This window comes from Panthera onca, chromosome D1 (assembly GCF_046562875.1).
Source record: "Panthera onca isolate mPanOnc1 chromosome D1, mPanOnc1 haplotype 2, whole genome shotgun sequence".
Lineage (NCBI taxonomy): Eukaryota > Metazoa > Chordata > Mammalia > Carnivora > Felidae > Panthera > Panthera onca.
Genome location: NC_138348.1, coordinates 75,269,747 through 75,291,326, shown reverse-complemented (window position 1 = coordinate 75,291,326; position 21,580 = coordinate 75,269,747). Strand labels below are relative to the sequence as shown.

Sequence of the window (21,580 nt, the reverse complement as noted above, 5' to 3'; positions counted from 1 at the left end):
GCTCCTAAAACCCTTTCATTTCCTAAGTGATAAGAGTTCTAGGAGCATGTTTTGTTCTGATATTTAATCTTTGACCCTGGTTTCTGAGACAGGGATTCTGAAACCTTTGTAATTTCTTGTGTGATAGGAGTACCTTTTGTTCTAACGAGGAAATTTTGTGTGGGCTCCCAGAACGAGAGCGGGTCACTGGAAAGACTAAGCCATGGTTGGAAGCCTGGAATTTTCATCCCACCTTCCATGATCTTGAGAAGGGAGAAGGGTTGCAAATGGAGGTAATGATCCATTATGCTTACATGATGAAGCCACCATAAAAATTCCAAAAGTATGGGATCCAGAGATCATCTGGGTTGGTAACACAGGAAGTGCTGGGAGGGCAACACACCTGGGCATGGAAGCCCAGCACCCCTTCCCACGTAGCTTGCCCTATGCCTCTCTTCCATTTGGCTGTTCTTCTGATAAACGTGTTTATCCTTTATCCTGGTAAACGTGTTTCCTTGAGTTCTGCGAGCTGCTCCAGCAAATGCATTGCGCCCAAGGTGGAGGTCGTTGGAACCCCCCATAGGAGTATCTACTGCCAGTTGGTCAGAAGCACAGGTGACAACCTGGGCTTGTTACTGGCATCTGAAGTGGCAGGAGGAGCAGTCATGTGGTACTGAGCCTTTAACCTGTGTGATTGCATGCTATCTCCGGGTAGATAGTGTCAGAATTGAGCTAAATTGTAGGACACCCAGCTGGTGTCACAGACAATTGCTTGGTGCAGGAAAAACCTCCATGCATTTGGTGACAAGGGCATCAGAAGTGAAGGGTTCTCTGTGAAGGTAAAGGAGGCACACAGGGAAGAAAAACATAGTAGGCAAGAACTGGGTTTCTCCCACACAGAAAGGAAAAGACTGAGTTTCTTCTATTACAAAGGGATGAACAAGGATATTACAGACTAAAATAAATTAAAAACAGAACAGAGATGGCAATATCGATATCAGGCAAAGTAGAATTTAAAACAACAACAAAACACGTTAACTTATATTTGTGAGATATTTTATAAAGCTAAATCATATAATATATCAAGATATAACATCCATGAACCTCAATACATTAAGCAGCAGAACACTGAAATATGTAAAACAAAAACTGTTTGAACTATAAGAATTGGACAAAACCACAATTATGGTGAAGATCTTCCATAAAATTTGATAGATCAAATAAACAAAAAGCAAGGTAAAAATGGATTTGAAAAACATAATTTAAATATTATTAGATCTTATTAGAGGTCTGATGACTTATGTATAACTTTTTAAACCTTTTTACTTAACCAATACAGAATATACATTTGTTTTCAAATGTCCAAAGGACATTTATAGTAGCTGATCATGCAAGGGACTATAAGAACACTCTTAATGAAACTGAAATATCACATAGGCCATAGTCTGTGACCATGGTGGTAGGGAGATTAGAAAGGAATAGTAATAAAAATATAATTAATCCCTCCCTCACAACTTTCATTTCGTCAATATCTCAAATTAGTCAAACAGAAATCAAAGCTGGAAATCGCAGGCAATTTATTTAGAAAATGAGAGTGGAAACACTAATACGATGGCCCCACAGCAGAGCTGCGCTCAGGAGAAACTTGAGCTTGAAAGGCTTTTATTACTTAAAGAAATCATAAAATTCAGAAATCATAAAAATAAGTGAACCACATTTTTTAACTAAAAAAATCCAGAGAACAAAAGAAGTAAAATAAATCCAAGAAGGACAAGTTAATAAGCGTAGAAATTAATAAGGAAGCTGAAACAAAGCAAACTGTAGACATGGTTCTCTTAAGCAGGCCAATACAAACAGATCATTCGCTCATTTATAATTATGTTCTGGGCACACACTCTAAAAACAAATAAAAAGGACAAACTCAAACATGGCTGTTTTGATTAGAAGGAGTTTAGGTTGATTATGATGGCACAAATACAAACACCTATAACTGGGGGGAAATCATGGATTTAAAATGAAAACCAAACCCTGTTGTAACCCAGCTGTTGGAGAATAATTCACCTAACAAATATTCTGTGTAAAAACGCCCACCTTACGCCTTCACGCTTTCTGTTCCTGCTGTCTGGAACTCTCTTTGCCCAATATCATCTTTGCTCAAATGTCACCTTAGCAGGGAATGCTGGTTTGACCATCCCGTTCATCTTCTCATCCTTGGCCAGCTTTATTTTTCTTCACATCACCATAGAAAACATGTTAATGACTCCCACTGACCCTTGGAGGAGTGGTCTCTGTTTTGTTCACTGCTCTTTTCCTGTTGCCTACAACAATGGCTCATAGGAGACTCTAGATACGTATTGTTAAATGAACGTTGCACCACAAAACATTACCGTATGTAGGTGACATGGTTTGATAAGCTCTGTAACACGCCCCTGATGAAGTTTTACTGTCTTTATGATCTAGATTTTTACATATTTCTCAACAGCATGAGGGACAGAAGCAAAGTCAACCTGACTCTTCATGCTTTGTAGGCCATGGTAGACAATGTCTGGTCCCATGTCTGCGGGGATCAGTAGGGTACTTGCTCATGGAAACTTCTAGTAATTCTCATTCACTTCTGGGGCGGGGGGCAAGGGGAGAATTTGGTCTATACTCTAGCCTACACTCTAATACACTTGAAATTACATTGTACAAGTGCTATAGCTCCCTACTAAATTCTAAGTTGTTTAAGGTCTGTTTCTTAATGATCTTTGTATGAACCAGAAGACTTAGTGTTGTGCTTGCCACACATTCAATATTCCACACTTTTCCCCCAAAAGAATGAATGAAGAGAAATAGGAGTCTCCACGGCCTCCGATCTGGCACCCAACCTTAGGTCTGAGACCTTCAATCTGCACCTAGGCCCTCAGTGCCATCATCACATCAGGGACCTAACACCTGCTCAATCCAGAATCCTAACCTGGCTCTGCTACAGATACTCTCACTGCCCCCATTTCCAATGTAGCAAAGGATGCCGGGATTAGAACCAGACATATCTGAATTCAAATCCTACCTTCTCCACTAACCAGCTGCATATTCTGGGGCAAGCTGCTGCTTTATTTCTCTTTCTTTCTACCTTTCTGAGCTCAGAAATGTGGCCGCGGCTGCTAACTGTCCACCAATATCCACTCTTCTTCCTTTTCTCACCTAAGCTTTAGCTGGCCGTAGAGCTGCTCAGTTAGAGATCACACTTCCCAACCTTCCTTTTAGCTAGCTGTAGCTCTGGCCAGTGGGAAATGACGAGAAGTGAGGCCTGCTCTTTCAGGGGCACATTCCAAAAAGGAACCAAATTCTCCCCTTGCCCTTCCCCCTTCCCTCCGGCAGGAGCACAGTGGTGGGAGTTGAAGCAAATCATTTTGGGTCCAGAGATGAAAAATCACCTAGTGAGGATGGTAGAGCTGCCCTACCAGTCCTGGTCTGCTTATCCCTAAACCTATTCATGAGACAGAAGTAAACTTCAGCCTTATTTAAACCACGGCATTTTGGGGCCTCTATTGCAAGACCTCAGCCCATACTCTAATACACTCAATTTTCTTAGATGTAAAATGAGAACAATGCCTAACGGAGCTGTTGTAAGAAGTATAGGGTAGGATTTACAAAACTGACAGCTGTAACTACTTGGACTTGTGCAGCCCTCCTTTAGCCTGATGTCAAAGTCACGGTCAGCGCAGAAGAGCCACCTGGGTGGTATGACTAGTGCAAGTCAGTCACAGTCCAGATTAGGCACTCCAGTACCACTCCCCTTCACTGGCCCCTCCCCTGTCCCCCAGCTCTGGAGTCAGCCAGTGGCCAGGTGACTAATGAAACAATAGGAAGAGATACCTTTGTGGTGCAGGTGGCACAGAAGGGGTGGGGACAGATATTTGTGAAAGGGAATTTAATTATTTACAATGGTGAGTGCTGTACAAATTCTATTCCTTATCACTTCATGAGACTTTGGTGAAATATCCAGTTCTTACTGTTGTTTGAGGAGACAAATCCGGTTTTTTAAAACGTTATTAATTTTTTTTTTAATTTTTTTTTAACGTTTATTTATTTTTGAGACAGAGAGAGACAGAGCATGAACGGGGGAGGGGCAGAGAGAGAGGGAGACACAGAATCGGAAGCATGCTCCAGGCTCTGAGCTATCAGCCCAGAGCCCGACGCGGGGCTCGAACTCATGCACCGTGAGATCGTGACCTGAGCTGAAGTCGGACACTTAACCGACTGAGCCACCCAGGTGCCCCGAAACGCTATTAATTTTTGATTTTAATTCCAGTACACTTTACAGTGATATAATAGTTTCAGGTGTACAATGTGGTGAGTCAACAATTCTACACATTACTCAGTGCTCACAATGATTAGTGGACTCTTAATCCCCTTTACCTATTTTGCCATCTCCCCACCCACGTGCCCTCTGGTAACCACCAGTTTGTTCTCTATACTTAAGAGTCTGTAGGAGCCATGGGGCACCTGGGTGGCTCAGTCAGTTAAGCGTCCGACTTCGGTTCAGGTCATGATCTCACAGTTTGTGAGTTTGAGCCCCGCGTCGGGCTCTGTGCTGACAGCTCAGAACCTGGAGCTTGCTTCAGATTCTGTGCCTGCCCTTCCCATGCTCATGCTCTCTCTCTCAATAATAAATAAACGTTTAAAAAAAAAAAAAGAGTCTGTAGGAGCCAGATCTGTTTTGAGGCTAAGGATTGAGTTCGGCCTTAAGGGCAAGTGTGGAGAGAAGCCTGGGACACTCAATGCAGCAAGATAGGGGCAGTATGGGTGGGAGCCACTGCCCTGTGGAAACCCAAGAGCACAAGAGGCCTGCGTGGGCACCCATCATCCCAAAACACTGTAAAAACTCACTAAATGTGGGGAAATGGTGATTTTCGAGTCCAGATCCATAGTCAAAATTGGAAAGATTCATACCATAGGTTCTTAATTAGAATCACTTGAGTTTCCCTCCATCCTCCTCACCAAAAGTAATTGGTACATCCTTCTATTAATACCAAATTTCAAAATTCATGTACCATCAGGGAGTTTGGGGCATAGTTAAGTACCAACTTAACAGACAGATAATTTTCAGCACTTACCCCATTGTATTATTGGCTTGGTTCTCCATGTCAAGAAACTGCTGCTTCTGGTTTATGTTTCTTGGTTTTTAATCTGTTAGGGGGAAAAAAATGACCTAGCTTTCTAAAATGCTTACATTCATTAACCTATAAAACAAGAAGACTCTGCTGTTGGCAAACCATGCAGTGTGAGCTTTTCTCAGTGTAGTAGCTCTTGGTTCTACAAAATGTGGAAATTTGCCCCCCCCTTTTTAAATCCCCCCATGCATTTATGACATTGCCTAAGTGATGAGTTGAAATATGTGGCATTGACCGTAAGGAGCATTCATTCGCTATTTACTGAGCAACATCTTGGCCCCAGCGACTGTGCAAAGTGCTTATCACTTTAAGAGGAGAGGGGTCAAACAATACCCATTGTGGAGGTGTTACAGCTAAATGTTCTCAAATTTTCCTTTCTTGTCTCCTAAAAGTTTGCCTTCGAGTAAATTCTTTCTTTGGCCCTTTCTGGGTTTTGTTAGAATGAATATACCAGGAGATTTAGGACAAAAAGGCTAAGAGTTGCCTAAAAATATAAATCTTATAATTCCTCAATGGCTTTGTGGGCACCTGCTTACCCTGTTAGTACTTGCCTAAATTAAAAAAAAAAAAAAAAAAAAAAAAAAAAATTCCCCCAGCAACAAAGTTTTATTTAAAAAATAAGATATGAGGAGAATTGGACAAAGTGTTGAAAAGAACTTCAACTCCTCTGAATCACTGAATTAAAGTCAATTAAGTAGCATTGAGATGGTAGAAAGACGAGGAAGACCCCGGGGCTCAGGTCACTTCCAAATTAAAGGAATTGAAGAGAGGCTCTGGGATTGTGTGTGGAGCAGAGGGGCCAGGGGCAGGGATGGGGAAGGAAAACTGGACCAGAACGGACAGATAAACTGATTGTGCAGGTTCTTCCAATCACTCACTTTAGCGTCAGGGAAACTGAGGCACTGACAAGCTAGGCGACTTGCCCAAGACCACACAGCTAGAATCTACACCTGCCTGTTCAGGGAGGTTCAGCTCTGGGTTCTGCAAGACCATCCCGACAGCCCAGACTCTCCCCGCCAGCGCGCGCCCCCGCCAGACCGAGCACGGTTCACGCCCAGCCCCCCGCGAAGCAGCCGGCCAGTAGGGGTCCCCGGTGCCCCTGAGGCCGGCCCGGGAGAGCGGCGAGGGCGAGGGTCGGGGTGGACACCGGGTCCTGGAGGCCGGAGCGGGTTACCTGCGCTGCGCCGCGCTCTCCCGCGAGGTCTGAAGCCCCTGGAGCGGGAACGCCGGGGTCACCGCCCACCGGGCCCGCCCCGAGGGGCCCCGCCGCCCGCCGCTCGCCACCCGCTGCCGCGCTCCCGCCGTCCGGGTCCGCTCGCCCCGCGGCCGCCGAGGCCGTTAGGGCCTCTCCCTCCCCGCCAGCAGCCGGCCCTCCGCGCCGCCACTGGTTGCCATGGGGACGCGGCCGAAACAAGCTGCCGCCGCGGAGGGGTAGGGGGATGGGCTCGGCAGCGGCGGGGCCGGGGGTGGGGGGCGGGGTGGGGCCTGGGGCCCGGGTCCTCGCTGGCCCGCAGTTACCGGTCCAGTGTGTGCTCCCTAGACCGAAGGCTCCTCAGGACCGCATTCTGGGTCCTTTCCCCTTCGGGGCTGTAGCTGCTTAGCCCAGGGTCCCAAACCCGACAGGGGTCTGAGAAATATTGTTGAACGGACGAAGGGAAAGAGTATATATACACAGCTGAGGGGAGAGGAAGTTTCTGCGTCCGGGTTTCTTAAATGCCCCTGGCCCTCCTTCCTCTTACCTACATTTGAAATGGTATCAAAAATGGAATAGATTTGGGGTAAAGAGAACTGCCTTTCTCTTCGCCAGCTGCGAAGAGCTGGGGTTTTTAAAACTGCATTGCTGAGTGCCCGACTCCTCTAATCGTCTTATCAGCAACCGTACCTGCCTTTCCCATAAGGCGCACTGGGTTCTTAGCACAAGTCTGCGAGTTAGGCGGCGCAGACAGGATTGCCTCCCTTTTTAGGGAGGAGGAAATAGCTCCTAAGCCAGGGAAGGTGGACGGAACCGAGTGACTGATTCCAAATTCTTTTCTTTTTTCACTAAATTCCAAGAATAATTGATGATAGAACTCTGTCTCGTAGCTCTGATTTCAAAGAAATAACAGGAAAGAATATATGCATACATACATGTACACACATGTGTATATTCTATAGATGCTTTGAATAATATTTTTCAGCACTTGAATTTATTTGGAAAATATTTTCGCATCAATTTTAGGAGCAGGAGCCTTTTTCAAAAATCCAGTTGATTAACATCTAATTCTAAAGTCTTTTCTTTACACTCCACTTTCATAACATTAACATGAATTTGTTACTTAAAATGACTAGCAATTTAACGTTGACCCTAATCCCTCCACCCAGGTTCCATTTGAATTTCAAAAAAAACATTTACTATTTCTTGACAAATTGAGTTTCACAGATGAATTGTGTAAAGTAACTTAGGTTATTAGTTCTAATATGTGTTTCATAGCTCTTATTATGATTGAATGAAGACAGTGACCGTTTCATCTTAACTTGAAACTTTCCATTATTCTGAAAACCTTCAGTCATATTCTTAGTTCTTGTCGAAACTCAACGGGTCAGTGTATTTATTCTGACCCAAAGAAGGGAAAATGGAACTAGGAACAAAATTTCATGAAGTTTCAGGATGCCCAATATCACTCACACTGAGTAGTGCTTTACCATTGGTAAGTGCTTTCATGTTGGTTATTTCCTTTAGATGCTCAGAAGTACCATGTGACATGTGTGTAACAGGTGTTATTAGGGCTCCTTTTAGCAGATTACCTTAGAATCATGGATATGTCCAAGGTGATACATCCAGTTCAAGTGTGGCTAAGATAATGAACCTAGATTGTCTTATGCCAAATTCAGTGCTTCTCAAACTCTGTCCAAAAGTTAAGGTTGAGTAGGTTTCTTCAGCGGTCAGAATCTTGCATAGGTAACTGTAGATATGTCTAAAGCCACATTTTCACAAGAAAGAGTAGGTGTGGGCAGGGCTTGCAAAGCATAAATGTGTGAGAATTCACATACTGTGATGGAGTTTAAGACAATTTAAATATAGAACAGAAACACTCTGAGGGGCGGCTGGGTGGCTCAGTTGGTTAGGCGTTTGACTCTTGGTTGTGACTCAGGTCATGATCTCAGGATTCGAGGGTTCAGTCCCCTTTGCACTGCACTGACAGCACGGGGCCTACTTGAGATTCTCTGTTTCCCTGTCTCTCTGCCCCTCCTCTGCTTGTGCTCTCTCTCTCTCTCAAAAATAAATAAACATTAAAAAAAAAAAAAAGAGACAGTCCATTCAATTTAATAGGAATAAAGGTTTTCATTTCAGCGTGCAAATTAAGGCTTAAAATACAAAGACCTACCTTCCCACCACCTCATCCCCAACACTTTGCAGAAGTAACTGCAGATTGCAATTTACCTGAAATGTACCTATTATTATATCTTTCCAGATGAAATTGTTTTGGAAAGGATGAGGAGAGCAGGAAGTTCCTGAGTCTAAAGGAGTGGAAGAGTGTGACCAGAGTGCTGGTATGAGATGGCAAGAGAGCTCAACGCTGAAAGAGAATTAGAGGACACAGCAAGGTCAGAATAAGATAAAAAATATAACCATAAATGGTCAAAAGAGAATATAGAAGACATGTATGTCTGAGGAATGAGAATGACCCATGGAGGAGAAGCTAATGGATCAATTATATACAATAGACAATAATCATAGCCATAGATTGAACCTGAAAAATGGAAAAAACTGTAATTAACAAAATAGTTTTCATGGCAAAACTTACAATGGCAGCACAGAAAATAAACACGCACTTTAGCGTATGCAAGGTTGTATAAATTACCCTAATGTCTGTCCTTTTAACAAGGGAAATATTTATTTTTTTATCTTCTTCAAAAGAAGGTTCGGTGCACCTGGATGACTCAGTCAGATGAGCATCCAACTTCACTCTGGTCCTGATATTGCAGTTCATGAGTTTGAGCCCTGTGTTAGGCTCTATGGTGACAGCTCAGAGCCTGGAGCCTGCTTCGGATTCTGTATCTCCCTCTCTCTCTGCCCCTGCCCCTGCTCACACTCTGTTTTTCTCTCTCTCTCTCTCTCAAAAATAAATCAACATTAAAAAAGTTTTTAAAAGAAGGTTCAAAAATTATGTATTTTTGTAATAAGAAGCTAAGTTTATATTATCCAGGAAAATATTTTAGAAGAAAGTTTATAATCAAACCTAAGTCTATATTATCCTTGGAAAATATTTTAGAAGAAATTTTATAATCAAATCAAATAATCATAGAACTGGAAGAAACCATATAGGTCCCCCCAGTCCAACCCTTTTATTTTACATAAAGAAACTCAGACCCAAAGCGATAAAATGATTTGACTACTTTCATTGCTAGTTAATGACAAAAATAGAGATTAGAACCCAAGTGTTTTTTTCTTATTATATCATGCTACTTCCAAAAACAGAAAGGAGCTAAGGAATTTTCTAGAGATACTTAAAAAAATATCCTAGTTGAGAAAATAACTATTCAGGAAGAGGAAATTCAGTCTTTAGAACCAAGATCGCCCTCGAGACAACACCGTCCAGTGGAAATATAATGCAAACCACTTATGTAATTTTAAATATTGTAGTAGCCAAATTTAAAAAAGCAGGTGAAGTTAATTTTAATCATATATTTATTTAACTCAATATATCCAGAGTACCATTTCAACATTTAGTTACTAAAAAAATTACTGAGATGTTGTACATTCTTTTTTACCATACGAAGTGTTCAAAACTTGGTGTTTATGCTTACAGCCCAACCAGTTCGTAGAGCTGTACTCGAGTGTTCGATTGCCACACATGACTGGTGGCTACCATACTGGACAGCACAGTCCCAGAATACAGGTGTCTGGTCAATGTGCCAAAGCCCTTCATTGAGTGTAAAGGGTCATGCAGTGTGAGAGAGTCTAAATTATTCAGACGTGATTTGAGAGGGACTGTGGAAGTCTCCTCCATCAAAATCCTCATTGATTTTCTCTGGGTTGGAAGAGGGATCGGACATCTGAAGAGAAGCGTGTAGCTCGGACACTTAGCCAGGCAGGGAGAGGCCTTTCAGCGCGTTACAGTTCACAGTGCTATCCGTTCTCTAGCCCTAGCAAGGGCTGCTCCTCCGAAGAGAATTCAGACTAAATGGGAGGGCCTTACCTCTTAGTTTCGGCTCTCCGGGGGCCCAGGTGCCAAAGGAATGTGTCTTCCTGATCCTGATGGGAGTTCTAAACAGCAGGTCTCACTGTAGAAAGCAAAACCAATTTTTTTGGAAAATGCCAATCATATTTTTTTCTTGTACTTTGCTTTCTTATAGTAGACCCTTAGTGTTTTGGCACTATGGTTTCGAAAAGTTAAGGGGAACTGAAGATTTTGTACAGTTTTGAGCTAAAGTTTTATAGAGGAGACAGCTTATTCCCTGGGCTCAGGCATGGCAGGGGCAATGTTGAAGTGAAGGGTCCCCAGAGGGGAAAACAAATTTGCAGCCAGGGGACAACTCTTTCCAGAAGCTCATCTCTGTTGAAGCTTTTCAAGTCCCGAGCTAATATGATAGTGAGAAATTATTGGGTCAAAGTCTAGGAAAGGGCAAGAACTTAGAGAAGTAGGCCAGGCACTCAATGCTGCTTTTGCCTGGAAAGCATCTGATGCTCTGGAAGGAGTAACTACAAAACTGAGCAGCAGTTTTATTGGTCTTAGGAAGCACAGGGGACAAAAGACAAAACCTGGGCGCTCTCCAGGTAGTGAATTCTACCTTAAACTGGAACCCCATAGGCTTTGCCCTCAGGAAAACAGTCAAGTGGAAATAAATGAGTACCCTCACTGACTTGCAGCCCAGCTTTGGATCACCTGGGTAATTCGGGGCACCCTCAATCTCTGAGCATGGATGAGGCATTATTGGACTGGTAGATCAAGAGACATTGAGGGGACGCCTGGGTGGCTCAGGTCATGATCTCGCGGTTCATGGGTTCGAGCCCTGTGATGGTCTCTGTGCTGACAGCTCAAAGCCTGGAGCCTGCTTCAGTTTCTGTGTCCCTCTCTCTCTACCCCTCCCCTGCTTGTGCTCTGTCTCCCTCTCTGTCTCTCAAAAGTAAATAAATGTTAAAAAAAAAAAAAAAAAGAAAAAAGAAAGAAAGACACATGGAGGAAGCAAGCAAAAATTTTCTTTGGTTAAGATTAAAATCATTCTAGGCCTCAAATTATTCTCAAGAATAATTTCTCAAATCAAATGACCAGAACATACCTAAATGTAATCCAGGGCCAGGAAACAAGATACCATCAGGGAAAAACAAGAGAAACTACAGACCACAGAAACAGAACCACAGAAGCCTTAGATACTGGAATCAGACAAAAATTATAAAACTATGAATAGCATGTTTAAAGAAATAAATGACAAAATTGAAGAAATCTTTAGGGAGAAGTAAGTATAAAAACTGACTTGACATATGTGAAAAGGAACCAAATAGAAATTAAGAAAAAAAATTACTAACAACCAAAATCAAGAACATAACAGATGTGTGTAATAGTAGTTTGACACAGCGACAAAGAGAATTTGTGAACTAGACGATAGATCAGAAGAAAGTTTTCAGATAGTAGAGCGAAAACAAAACAATGAAAAATATTTTAAGATGAAAGTTTACAAGTTTAGCACTTTAATATAATTACTTATTGTTGAAAATAAGATAGATTATGTACATGAACACATCTAGTACATGCCCTAGCATAGAGTGGGTACTCAACAAGTATTTGTTTAATTTGAAATAAAATAAATTTAATTTGGTTAATTTGCAAATCATCTTTGTCACTTTTTATAATTTTTGTAATTACCTTTTCTGTGTCAAATGTTCAAGGTTCTCTTAATTTTTAAACATATTAATCATAGCCACTTTTTATTTTGTGTTTTATGATTCCAATCTCAAAATTTTCAAGATCTATTACTGCTAGTTCTTACCATGTTGTCTTAGTTTTGTGTGTGTGTTTTATGACTTTTGACTATGAGATAATTTGGGGGGAGGAATTTATTTCTGAGACATCTTTGAAACCACACTGAGGTTAAATTCTTCCAGAGAGGATTTACATCTGCTTTTGGAGGTTCCTTGGGGCATACTGAATCCCGAACCACTCTACATTAAATTCTTCACAGGAGACTTTTCACACAACACGGGTAATATGAATGAATGAAAAATAAGTGTAGGGACAACTTATGATACAAATTTCCAGAGAAAGAATTTCCTTTCACCCAGGCCAAAGTCAAGATGGATATGTTTTCTGCTGTTCCATTTTTGTGACTTAAAAAAAAATAAACCTTGGGACACCTGGGTGGCTCAGTTGGATGAACATCCAACTCTTGATTTTGGCTCTGGTCATGATCCCAGGGTCGTGGGATCAAGCCCCCTGTCAGGCTCTGCACTGAGTATGGAGACTGCCTAAGATTCTTTCTTTTCTTTCTTTTCTTTTCTTTTCTTTTCTTTCTTTCTTTCTTTCTTTCTTTCTTCTTTCTTTCTTTCTTTCTTTCTTTTGTTCTTTCTTTCTTTCTTTCTCTCTCTATTTCTCTAAAATAAAAAAATATGTACAAAAATAAGCCTTTTATTTTAGGAGTTTTAGATTTACAGAGAAATTGTGAATATAAAGAGTTTCCACATACCCCACATCCAGTAGACCTTATTATTAACATCGTACATTAGTATGGTCCATTTGTTACAATTAATAAACCAATACAGATATAATACTATTAAATAAAGTCCATATTTTACTCATATTTCCTTAGTTTTTACCTAATTTTTTCTGTTGCAGGGCCCCATCCAGGATAACACATTTAGTTATCATGTCTCCTTGAGCATCTCTTGGCTGTGACAGTTTCTAAGAATTTCCTTGTTTTCAATGATCTTGACAGTTTTGAGAAGTGCTGGTTAGGTATTTTGTGGAATGTCCCTTGAATGAAATTTGTCTAGTGTTTTCCTACTGATTAGACTGGGGTTATAGGTTTGGTGGAGGAAGATCAAAGAAACAAACCATCATTTTCAGCACACTGTATTGAGAGTACCTGCTATCAACATGATTTATGTTGATGTTGATCTTGGTCCCCTGGTGTTCGTTAGTTCTCGCCACTGTAAAGTTACTCCCCCCACCCTTTGCATCCTGTACTCTTTTTTTTTTTTTCAATTTTTTTTAACGTTTATTTATTTTTGAGACAGAGAGAGACAGAGCATGAACGGGGGAGGGTCAGAGAGAGGAAGACACAGAATCTGAAACAGGCTCCAGGCTCGAGCTGTCAGCACGGAGCCCCACGTGGGGCTCGAACTCAGGGACCGCGAGATCATGACCTGAGCCGAAGTCAGCCGCTTAACCGACTTAGCCACCCAGGCACCCCTACATCCTGTACTCTTTAGAAGAAAGTCATTATGTGCAGCTGACACTTAAGGAATAGGGAATCTACTCTATCACCTCCTTAAGGGTAGAATATTTATAAAAAGTATTTGAAATTCTTTTGCACAGATTTGTCTCATCTCTTCCATTTATTTATATCAGCATGGACTTGTGGATATTTATTGTATATTTTGAGTTATAATCCAAAACGACTTTATTTTGTTTCTCAAATTGTTCTAGATTTGGCCATTGGGAGTTCTTTCAGCTAATTTCTATGTTCCTTTGACACATACCTTCAGTAGTGTGGGGTTTAGTTTAGTTTTGTATTTTGAGAGCACCTCATTGCTTTCTGGCATTACACGATGCTGCAGGCTCATTCTGTATATGTATATTTTCTGCTTCTGTGCTAGAATCTGCTATTTCTCCAAGGATCTATGTTGCCTTTTATTTAAAGTGCAATTAGAAACCGAGATACGAGCAATGGGTATGTTCATTGCTACTCGACTGTCATTGATTCTAAGCTGACAAAGCAAGGACATATTTATGTCTATACTAACCCATGTATATATAAATATCTATCACTATTTCTATATGTAACCATTCATATCCTTATTAGGCTAAACATGAGTCCCCACTATACAAACCAAAGAACACAATATAGCCATTTATAAAATAAGACAATAGGGCTTTAAAATATACCCAGAACACAGAAATTCATATTAGGAAACTCAATTATTGTTATTGTGCTGTTATTTAATTTTACCGAAATGACTTCTATGAATTGAGAATTACTTTCTGTGTATCTCTGAGTGTCATGTGTTCTGGTTATCCTATAAACAATTGTTAACGCGCAGCTGGCTGAATAAAATTGAGTTAGAGATACATGAAAAAGTACTTCAAACAAATATTAATGAATAAACCTTCTGTCATCACGGTGAGGGTATGCAGCCCCTGTTTTAGAGAGATACCAGTGTTTTATCCATTTTAGTGTCACCCTTCAATGATCACGTGGAACAACACACAGGTTGAAGAAAAATGACTCCCAGAACCCTCGATGCTTAGGTACTTTGTGTCGCGAGACTCCTCATCGCGTTGCCATCATTATGCCTCTTTTTGTTGCAGGTAGAAAACACGTTAGCACGGTTGCTGTTGCTACTGAATACGAGTGGTTATGCCCATAATAAAACATCATTCTAGGAGGTATCTGAGTTCAGCATTGAGGGAACGTGAGTTTGCCATTTTCAATCAGGAAGAAAAAAAAAAAAAACCCAAACATTTTCCTCTCCCTTTTTTCCCCAGACTAAAATTATGAAGCCTCTTAGATATGTCCAGAAAAAGAATCCAAGAAGTACGTAGCGTGAATCTGGTTCATATTACTCTCACATACAGTGCCATTTCCTTTCCCCATGGTTTCATTCTACGGCACTGTAATTCCATACGAGGCTTGTTAGAAACAACTTTTGACAATTTAGGGGAGTTATCTTTTCTAAAAATTAAATTCACATTATTGTGACAGAACATTTTGGAGTGTACCTGAACAGTATACTCGCCTTCCGTCTGCGGTGACCTCAACATCCAGAAACCCAAATTACCTCTGAAAGTTTGTAAATTGCTTTGTAAAGAAGGCATCAATCTCATTATCATAGTGCTGTGTTGAAATTCATTATGCAGTCTTATTTCTGAACAGACTGGGGGAATTTTCTCAGCTTGACATAAATCCTTAGATGGTAGTGACTGATGATCACTGAAAGGAAACCACATTTTCTTTTTTTCTCTTTTCCTAGTTAAGTGTTTCAATTGCATTTCCTCACTTTAACTGGGTGTAAGTCACTTACCCATTGATGCCTGAATTAAGTTTGCAAACCATGAAGGAAAAAAAAATGTTCATTCTTCTGAGCGGGGAATCAACAGCAGTAAGCAGTTGCCCTCTGGACAAGAAAAATATAATTTCAGTGTTCATTACTTAAAATTGTGCAATATTTTTCTCTTCTTTTTTTAAATTTTTTTAAATGTTTATTTATTTTTGAGACAGAGACAGAGCATGAATGGGGGAGGGGCAGAGAGAGAGGGAGACGCAGAATCGGAAGCAGGCTCCAGGCTCTGAACCATCAGCCCAGAGCCCGACGCAGGGCTCGAACTCACGAACCGTGAGATTGTGACCTGAGCTGAAGTCGGACGCTCAACCGACTGAGCCACCCAGGCGCCCCAATATTTTTCTCTTCTTGAACCCTCCTTTTTCTTTGAACATACGATATGTGAAAACAACTATATAAATGTTTATTTCCAAGAAAGTCAGCTGAGCATTATAGAGAGAATGTGGGCTTTGAATTCATATGGATAAGAGTCTGCATCTCAGCTCTACCACTTAATTTATTTGCCCTCATTGTGTATTAGTTTCCTCATTCCTACAGTAGGAAATAACAATAGAGGGATGTAGAAATGTTAAATTAGATCAGTTATGTATATAATGAACTTGTCACATTGTAGGTGCTTAATAATAGCTGCAGTTAGCATCATTATTGTTGTTAACTAGTATTAGTATTTGTTACATAGCTATTCTGCTGTATTTAAAACATTTAGAAAGGAAAAATATGACCACTTTTAGAAACAGGTTAGCCCGGAGTGCCTGGGTGGCTCAGTTGGTTAAGTGTCTCTTTTGGCTCAGGTCATGATCTTGCGGTTCGTGAGTCTGAGCTCTGCCCTGGGCTCCATGCTGACAGTGCAGAGCCTGCTTGGGATTCTGTCTCTCTCCTTCTCTCTCTGCCCTGCCTACACCCTCTTTATCTCAAAATAAATGAGCTTAAAAATTTTTTTTAAAAAGAAAAAAAACAACAAAAAGATTGACCTGAGCAGGTTGTATGTAAAATAAAGAGCTTTGTCAGAGAATACTTGAATGATAATCAAATAGTGGTATAGGGGAAGGGAAAGGCTAATTAAAATAATTGGTTGCTAAGGTATTTTTCCCCCAATTAAAAGTCAATCCCATGGGGTTAAATGAAGACTTTCTGCATATCTGAATTTCAATTATTCCATTATTCATCCATTCAGAAACTGCCCATTTATGCCATGTGAAAGGTACTGTGGAAGAAGAAGGATCCAGGGAGAGAAGAGTGCAAAGAAAACTTCATCTGAAATAAGCAAGATGTTTTTTCAAGCCATAAAAACAAAAAGAAGCTCACCCTCAGCAAAAGTTATAATATAAATTATATTAGGAATATAAATTAAAAAAATATCATACTTTCTCTCACAGGATTGAGAAAAATTAGAAAGACTAATAACATTTAAAATTAGCAAAGATATAGAGACACTCTCATCTGCTGCTTGGGAGAGTGTAAATTGTTACAATTATTTAGGGGAGAAAATTTGACAATACCTATATCAACTTAAAATGGGCATAGCCAGAGATTCCCATTTTAAGAATTTATCCCACAGAAATAATACCTTGAGAACATAAAGATATATATGCAAAGAGGCTTGTTGCAGCATTGTTTATATTTGCAAAAAGAGAAGGAGGGAGGACAATATGTTTCTTTACATATTTCTGGGTAATAAGTTACCACCCCCCCCCCCCCCCCCGATTAGCAGTTCAAAACAACAAATACTTATTATCTCAGAGTTTTTGAGGGTGGTGAATTGGTAGTGGCTTAGCTGGATGGTTCTAACTCAGGGTCGATCATGAGAGTACAGTCAAGATGTTTGCCAGGAGTGCAGTCTTTGAATGTTTGACTGGGACTGGGGAATCTGCTTCCAACATGGCTCCCTAACATGTCTGTTGGTAGAGGACCACAGTCCCTCTCCACATGGACCACACGAACCTCTCCCTAGAGCTACTTGAGCATTCTGAGTGACATGGCGGCTTGCTTCTCCCAGAATGAGTGATCTAAGACAGCAAGAATGAAGCTGGCTTCTATGACCTAGCGTTAGAATTTGCACACTATCATTTCTGCAGTATTCTATAATATCAATATTCTACCAATGCTCTAATATTCCAAGTCAAGTCCAGTCTAAGCTCAAGAGAAAGTGATTTTGTCTCCACTTTTTGGAGGGAAGAGTGTTGAGTGATTTGGGGACATATTTTAAAACTACTCCAACTTGTTCTCTGGCCAAAAATTAAAATTATTTTCACATAGAAAACATACTCATCCCAGGGCACCTGGGTGGCTCACTTGGTTGAGTTTCTAACTCTTGGTTTCGGCTCAGGTCATGGTCCCAGGGATGTGGGATCAATCTCTGTGTCAGGTTCATCATTGAGCATGGAACCTGTTTAAGATTCTAGATCTCTCCTTCCTCTGCCCCTCTCCCCTGATTGTTCTTGCTGTCTCTCAAATAATTGATTGATTGATTGACTGATTGATTAAATAAAAGAAAATATACTCATCCCTTCCAAATTTACTCCCCTTCACCCCCCCCAAGTCTCAACCCATTACAGTATTAGCTTAAAGTTCAGAAAGATATCATGTTAATTTGGTCCAGGTATGGCTGAAGCTTCCCAGGTGTCATTCCTTAAGTGCAGCTCCTTGAGTACACTTCCTCTGATCTCAGGCACTATGGACTAAAGAGACAAGGTATCTGCTCACATACACCCTCAATGTACATTATGTAGGATGGACAAAGGGTAAGCACTGTAGACATTCCTGTTCAAAAAGAAGGAAAATGGGAGGCCCAAAGCAATCATTGTTCTAAGCCACATGTTAAAAGTGTCTTGATTCAAATTCAATCTTACTCCTGCCCGGGAATGATCCTCTGTGGCTCTTGGCTCCACAACCTGGGTTCTTGATGACCTCTTTGGATTAATCCTTCCTTTTCCTTACAAGGTAGGCTGTATTGGAGCTGTGTAATTTTCTCAGTAAAATTTTGGAGTTCCAAATGCTTCTTTTCATTGTGTACTATTTCTGTCTCTTTCAGTATGAGCTGGTAGTATTTCTGTAATTATAATTATTTTTTAGAAAACTGTTGGCCTCCTATGAATTGTATTGAGGTTCCCTTCATTCAACAAAAGCCACACCCACAAATCTCTTCAAGGTAAATTCTCTCTACCTTGGGCTTCCGTTGAACTATGGAAGAACAACATCCCTAAGCATCTTTAAAGCTCTGTTGTTTGAGCAGTTTTCTGAGGCGCCATTTTAGTTCGATCTTTCTGTGGTCATAAACAAGGTATTCTATAGCTACCCCTCAGCCTCATCTCTAGACCATGTTTTTCCTGGAAGTGGCCTTGATTTGATCTTTGATGGGAAGCCATTTATTAATTTTAGCTTGGTTTGCCATTTGGAAGCATTGGGCATCTCCAAAACCATCCAGTCTAGCTTTGTCATGTGTAATAATCCTTTCTTTAGTTTCTCTCTTTGTTCTCACATTTTATTGTAAACAGCAAGAAGAAACCAGGTGACACCTACAGCACTTTACCTGAAAATCTCTCTAGCTACACTACCCAGTTCATTAGGTACATTTTCTACTTTCCAGATTATTACAGGGAACAGTATACTAAGTTTTCTGCCATTACATAACAAGGATCCCCTTTTCTCCAGTTTCCATAAAGCTTTTGTTCACTGTCCTTTGAGGCTTCACCCACAGCCTCCCAATGGCAATCAGGCCTCTAGTAATAGTTTCATTAGGCTTTTACTAACACTCTTCCTCAAAGCCCTGACAGCCTTTTCTCGCTGCCCAGTTCCAAAGCCACTTCCACATATTTAAGGTTTTAACATGACTGCACCCAAATTCCAGGTACCAAAACTGTATCAGTTATCTACTGCTGTGTAACAAGTTACTTCAAAACATAGAAGCTTATAACAACCATGTAGTATATCATAGTTTCTGTCGGTCAGGAATCAGAAAGCAAGATAACTGGGTGGTTTTGGTTCAGGGTGTCTCCTGATATTACAGTCAAGATGTCAGTCAGGGCTGCATTCTTTGGTAAATGGCGAAAGATTTATGCAATCTGAAGAGAAACCAGAGGATTGGGCTGCATTCTTTGGAAGGCTTGACTGGGGCTGGCAGATCCACTACCAAGATGGCTCACTCAATTGGATATTGGCAGAGGGCCACACTTCCTCTGGCTATTGGCAGAGGGCCTTAGTTTCCTGCCACATGGGCCTTTCTTTAGGGCTGCTTGAGTGTCCTGGTGACACAGAACTGGCTTCTCCTTAAATGAGTGGTCTGAGAGAGAGTGCAAAGGGGAAGCTGCAATGCCTTCTACGATCTATTCTCAGACATCATGTAGTGTCACTTCGGCCATATTCTGTTCATTAGAAGTTAGTCACAAAGCCCACACTCAGAAGAGGGGAATTATGCTACACCTTTTGGAGAGGAGTATCAAGAATTAGTAGACTTATTTTATTTATGAATGTATCTTAAAACTACCTCAATACCCATTCAAAATAATGAGGTATATAAAAAATATTAACTTAGAAAAATGTTGTCAATATACCAATAAGTAAAAAAGTGTGGGGAGCAAGCTTAGGAATTCCCTGAGCCTGCACCCATGGGTTAACAAGGCCTACAGGAATAGGAAATCTCAGGATGAAAGCATCCAAAATTAGGTAAGTAAGATTAGGTATTCAGGGTGGAAACGTCCCCAACTTAGTACTATAGCAGAAAGCTACTTTCACAGGAAGGAATGACCGAAACAGGTAAACAGGTAAACAGGACTTTAGACCACAGCAGGGCAAAGTTTCCAGGAGCAGAGATAATTAGCAAAAGAAAGGTGCTTTGTTGACCCTGAGGTAGCATGTTCTGTCTTTCTTGTCCCCTAGGCAAGTTTAGGTAAACAGGGGTGGCACCTCATGCCTGCCTTAAACAACCATCTGCCCAGTGTCAGGATTTTATTTTGTATTGACCCAAACCCCGAACACCACATATCTTCGAAACCCCCTTTCCCTCACGCCCATGAGTTGATGTTCATAGTTTCATTGTCTCTTTGTGCACATCTATCACACTTGTAAGTCTTTTGATCCTAATAAAAACGGGGCAAGGACCCTTACTTGGGGCTCTTGTCTTCTCCTGGACATTAACCTCTCTTGCATTTTAATTCTGCATCCACTCTCTTGCTGGACATGAAAGAACTCCAGACCCAGAGTCTATGACAAAAAAGAACAGAGCAAGTTTAATAGTGGTATGTATAGCATGATCCTATACTTTGGGGGAAACAAATCTAAACTTGCATATGTAAGTATAAACCTAAAAATTCCTAGAAGCTTACAGACCAAAATGTTGACAGTGCTTACAAAGATATGGTAGATGCTTGTAAATGAGCCTAGTGGGACTGAAAAAAAGTGAATTTTACATATTACTTTGAAAAAGGAACAGCAATTTTTTTTTACTTTGTGTTTTTTGATGTTTTTTGAAACTTGTTGCTTATATAATTCAATAACATTGAATTGAGATTGAAAGAGAAAGGAGTTGAGGCCCCACCCAAGTCTCAACATAATGATTAAATGTCCAAGAGAGGGGCGCCTGGGTGGCTCGGTCGGTTAGGCATCTGACTTCAGCTCAGGTCATGATCTCACAGACCGTGAGTTCGAGCCCCGCATCGGGCTCTGGGCTGATGGCTCAGAGCCTGGAGCCTGCTTCCGATTCTGTGTCTCCCTCTCTGTCTGCCCCTCCCCCGTTCATGCTCTGTCTCTCTCTGTCTCAAAAATAAACGTTAAAAAAAAAAAATGTCCAAGAGAAAAACCAGTTCATTCCTACTGAAGACCTGATTTGTTAAAAGTTGATAAAAGCGGACTTGTAAATTGTGAAAAAAATAATTTCAATTCTGTTTGTTGTACTATATGGTAAATGTTGACAAGATTTCAAGAAAAAATATGTAACAAAGGATTTCTTTGTTTTTAATTTTATTAAATGTATATTTATTTTTGAGAGAGAAAGAGAGAGTGTGTGAGAGGGGGAGGGGCAGAGAGAGAAGGAGACAGAGAATCAAAAGCAGGCTCCTCACTGTCAGCGCAGAGTCTGACGTGGGGCTTGAATTCACGAACCTTGAGATCATGACCTGAGTGGAAACCAAGGGTCAGATGCTTAACCAACTTGAGCAGAAACCAAGAATGAGATGCTTAACCAACTGGGCCA

At 40.9% G+C, this 21,580-nt stretch overlaps 1 protein-coding gene and 1 long non-coding RNA gene across 8 annotated transcripts in view; one reads left to right on the top strand and one right to left on the bottom strand.

The window, feature by feature from the left end:
• DEUP1 (deuterosome assembly protein 1) overlaps positions 1–7,143 on the bottom strand; it is a 79,028-nt gene extending 71,885 nt beyond the window's left edge. For 4 of the 7 annotated variants that reach the window (XM_078432998.2, XM_078432997.2, XM_078432996.2 and 1 more), the window contains exons 1-2: positions 7,018–7,143; positions 5,079–5,151 (exon numbers count right to left, since the gene is read on the bottom strand). In XM_078432998.2, the coding sequence (XP_078289124.1) occupies positions 5,079–5,107 (29 nt within the window). In that variant the 5' untranslated portion in view covers positions 5,108–5,151; positions 7,018–7,143. Of the gene's footprint in view, positions 1–5,078; positions 5,152–6,309; positions 6,409–7,017 lie in introns of those variants that run through there. The other 3 variants (XM_078432994.2, XM_078432999.2, XM_078432995.2) reach the window with 2 other exon arrangements.
• LOC144612909 (uncharacterized) lies at positions 6,478–16,968 on the top strand. Its single transcript, XR_013550079.2, has 3 exons — positions 6,478–6,566; positions 8,588–8,720; positions 16,568–16,968. It is a non-coding gene; the product is annotated as an uncharacterized LOC144612909 (long non-coding RNA).
• The last annotated feature ends 4,612 nt before the right edge of the window (positions 16,969–21,580 follow it).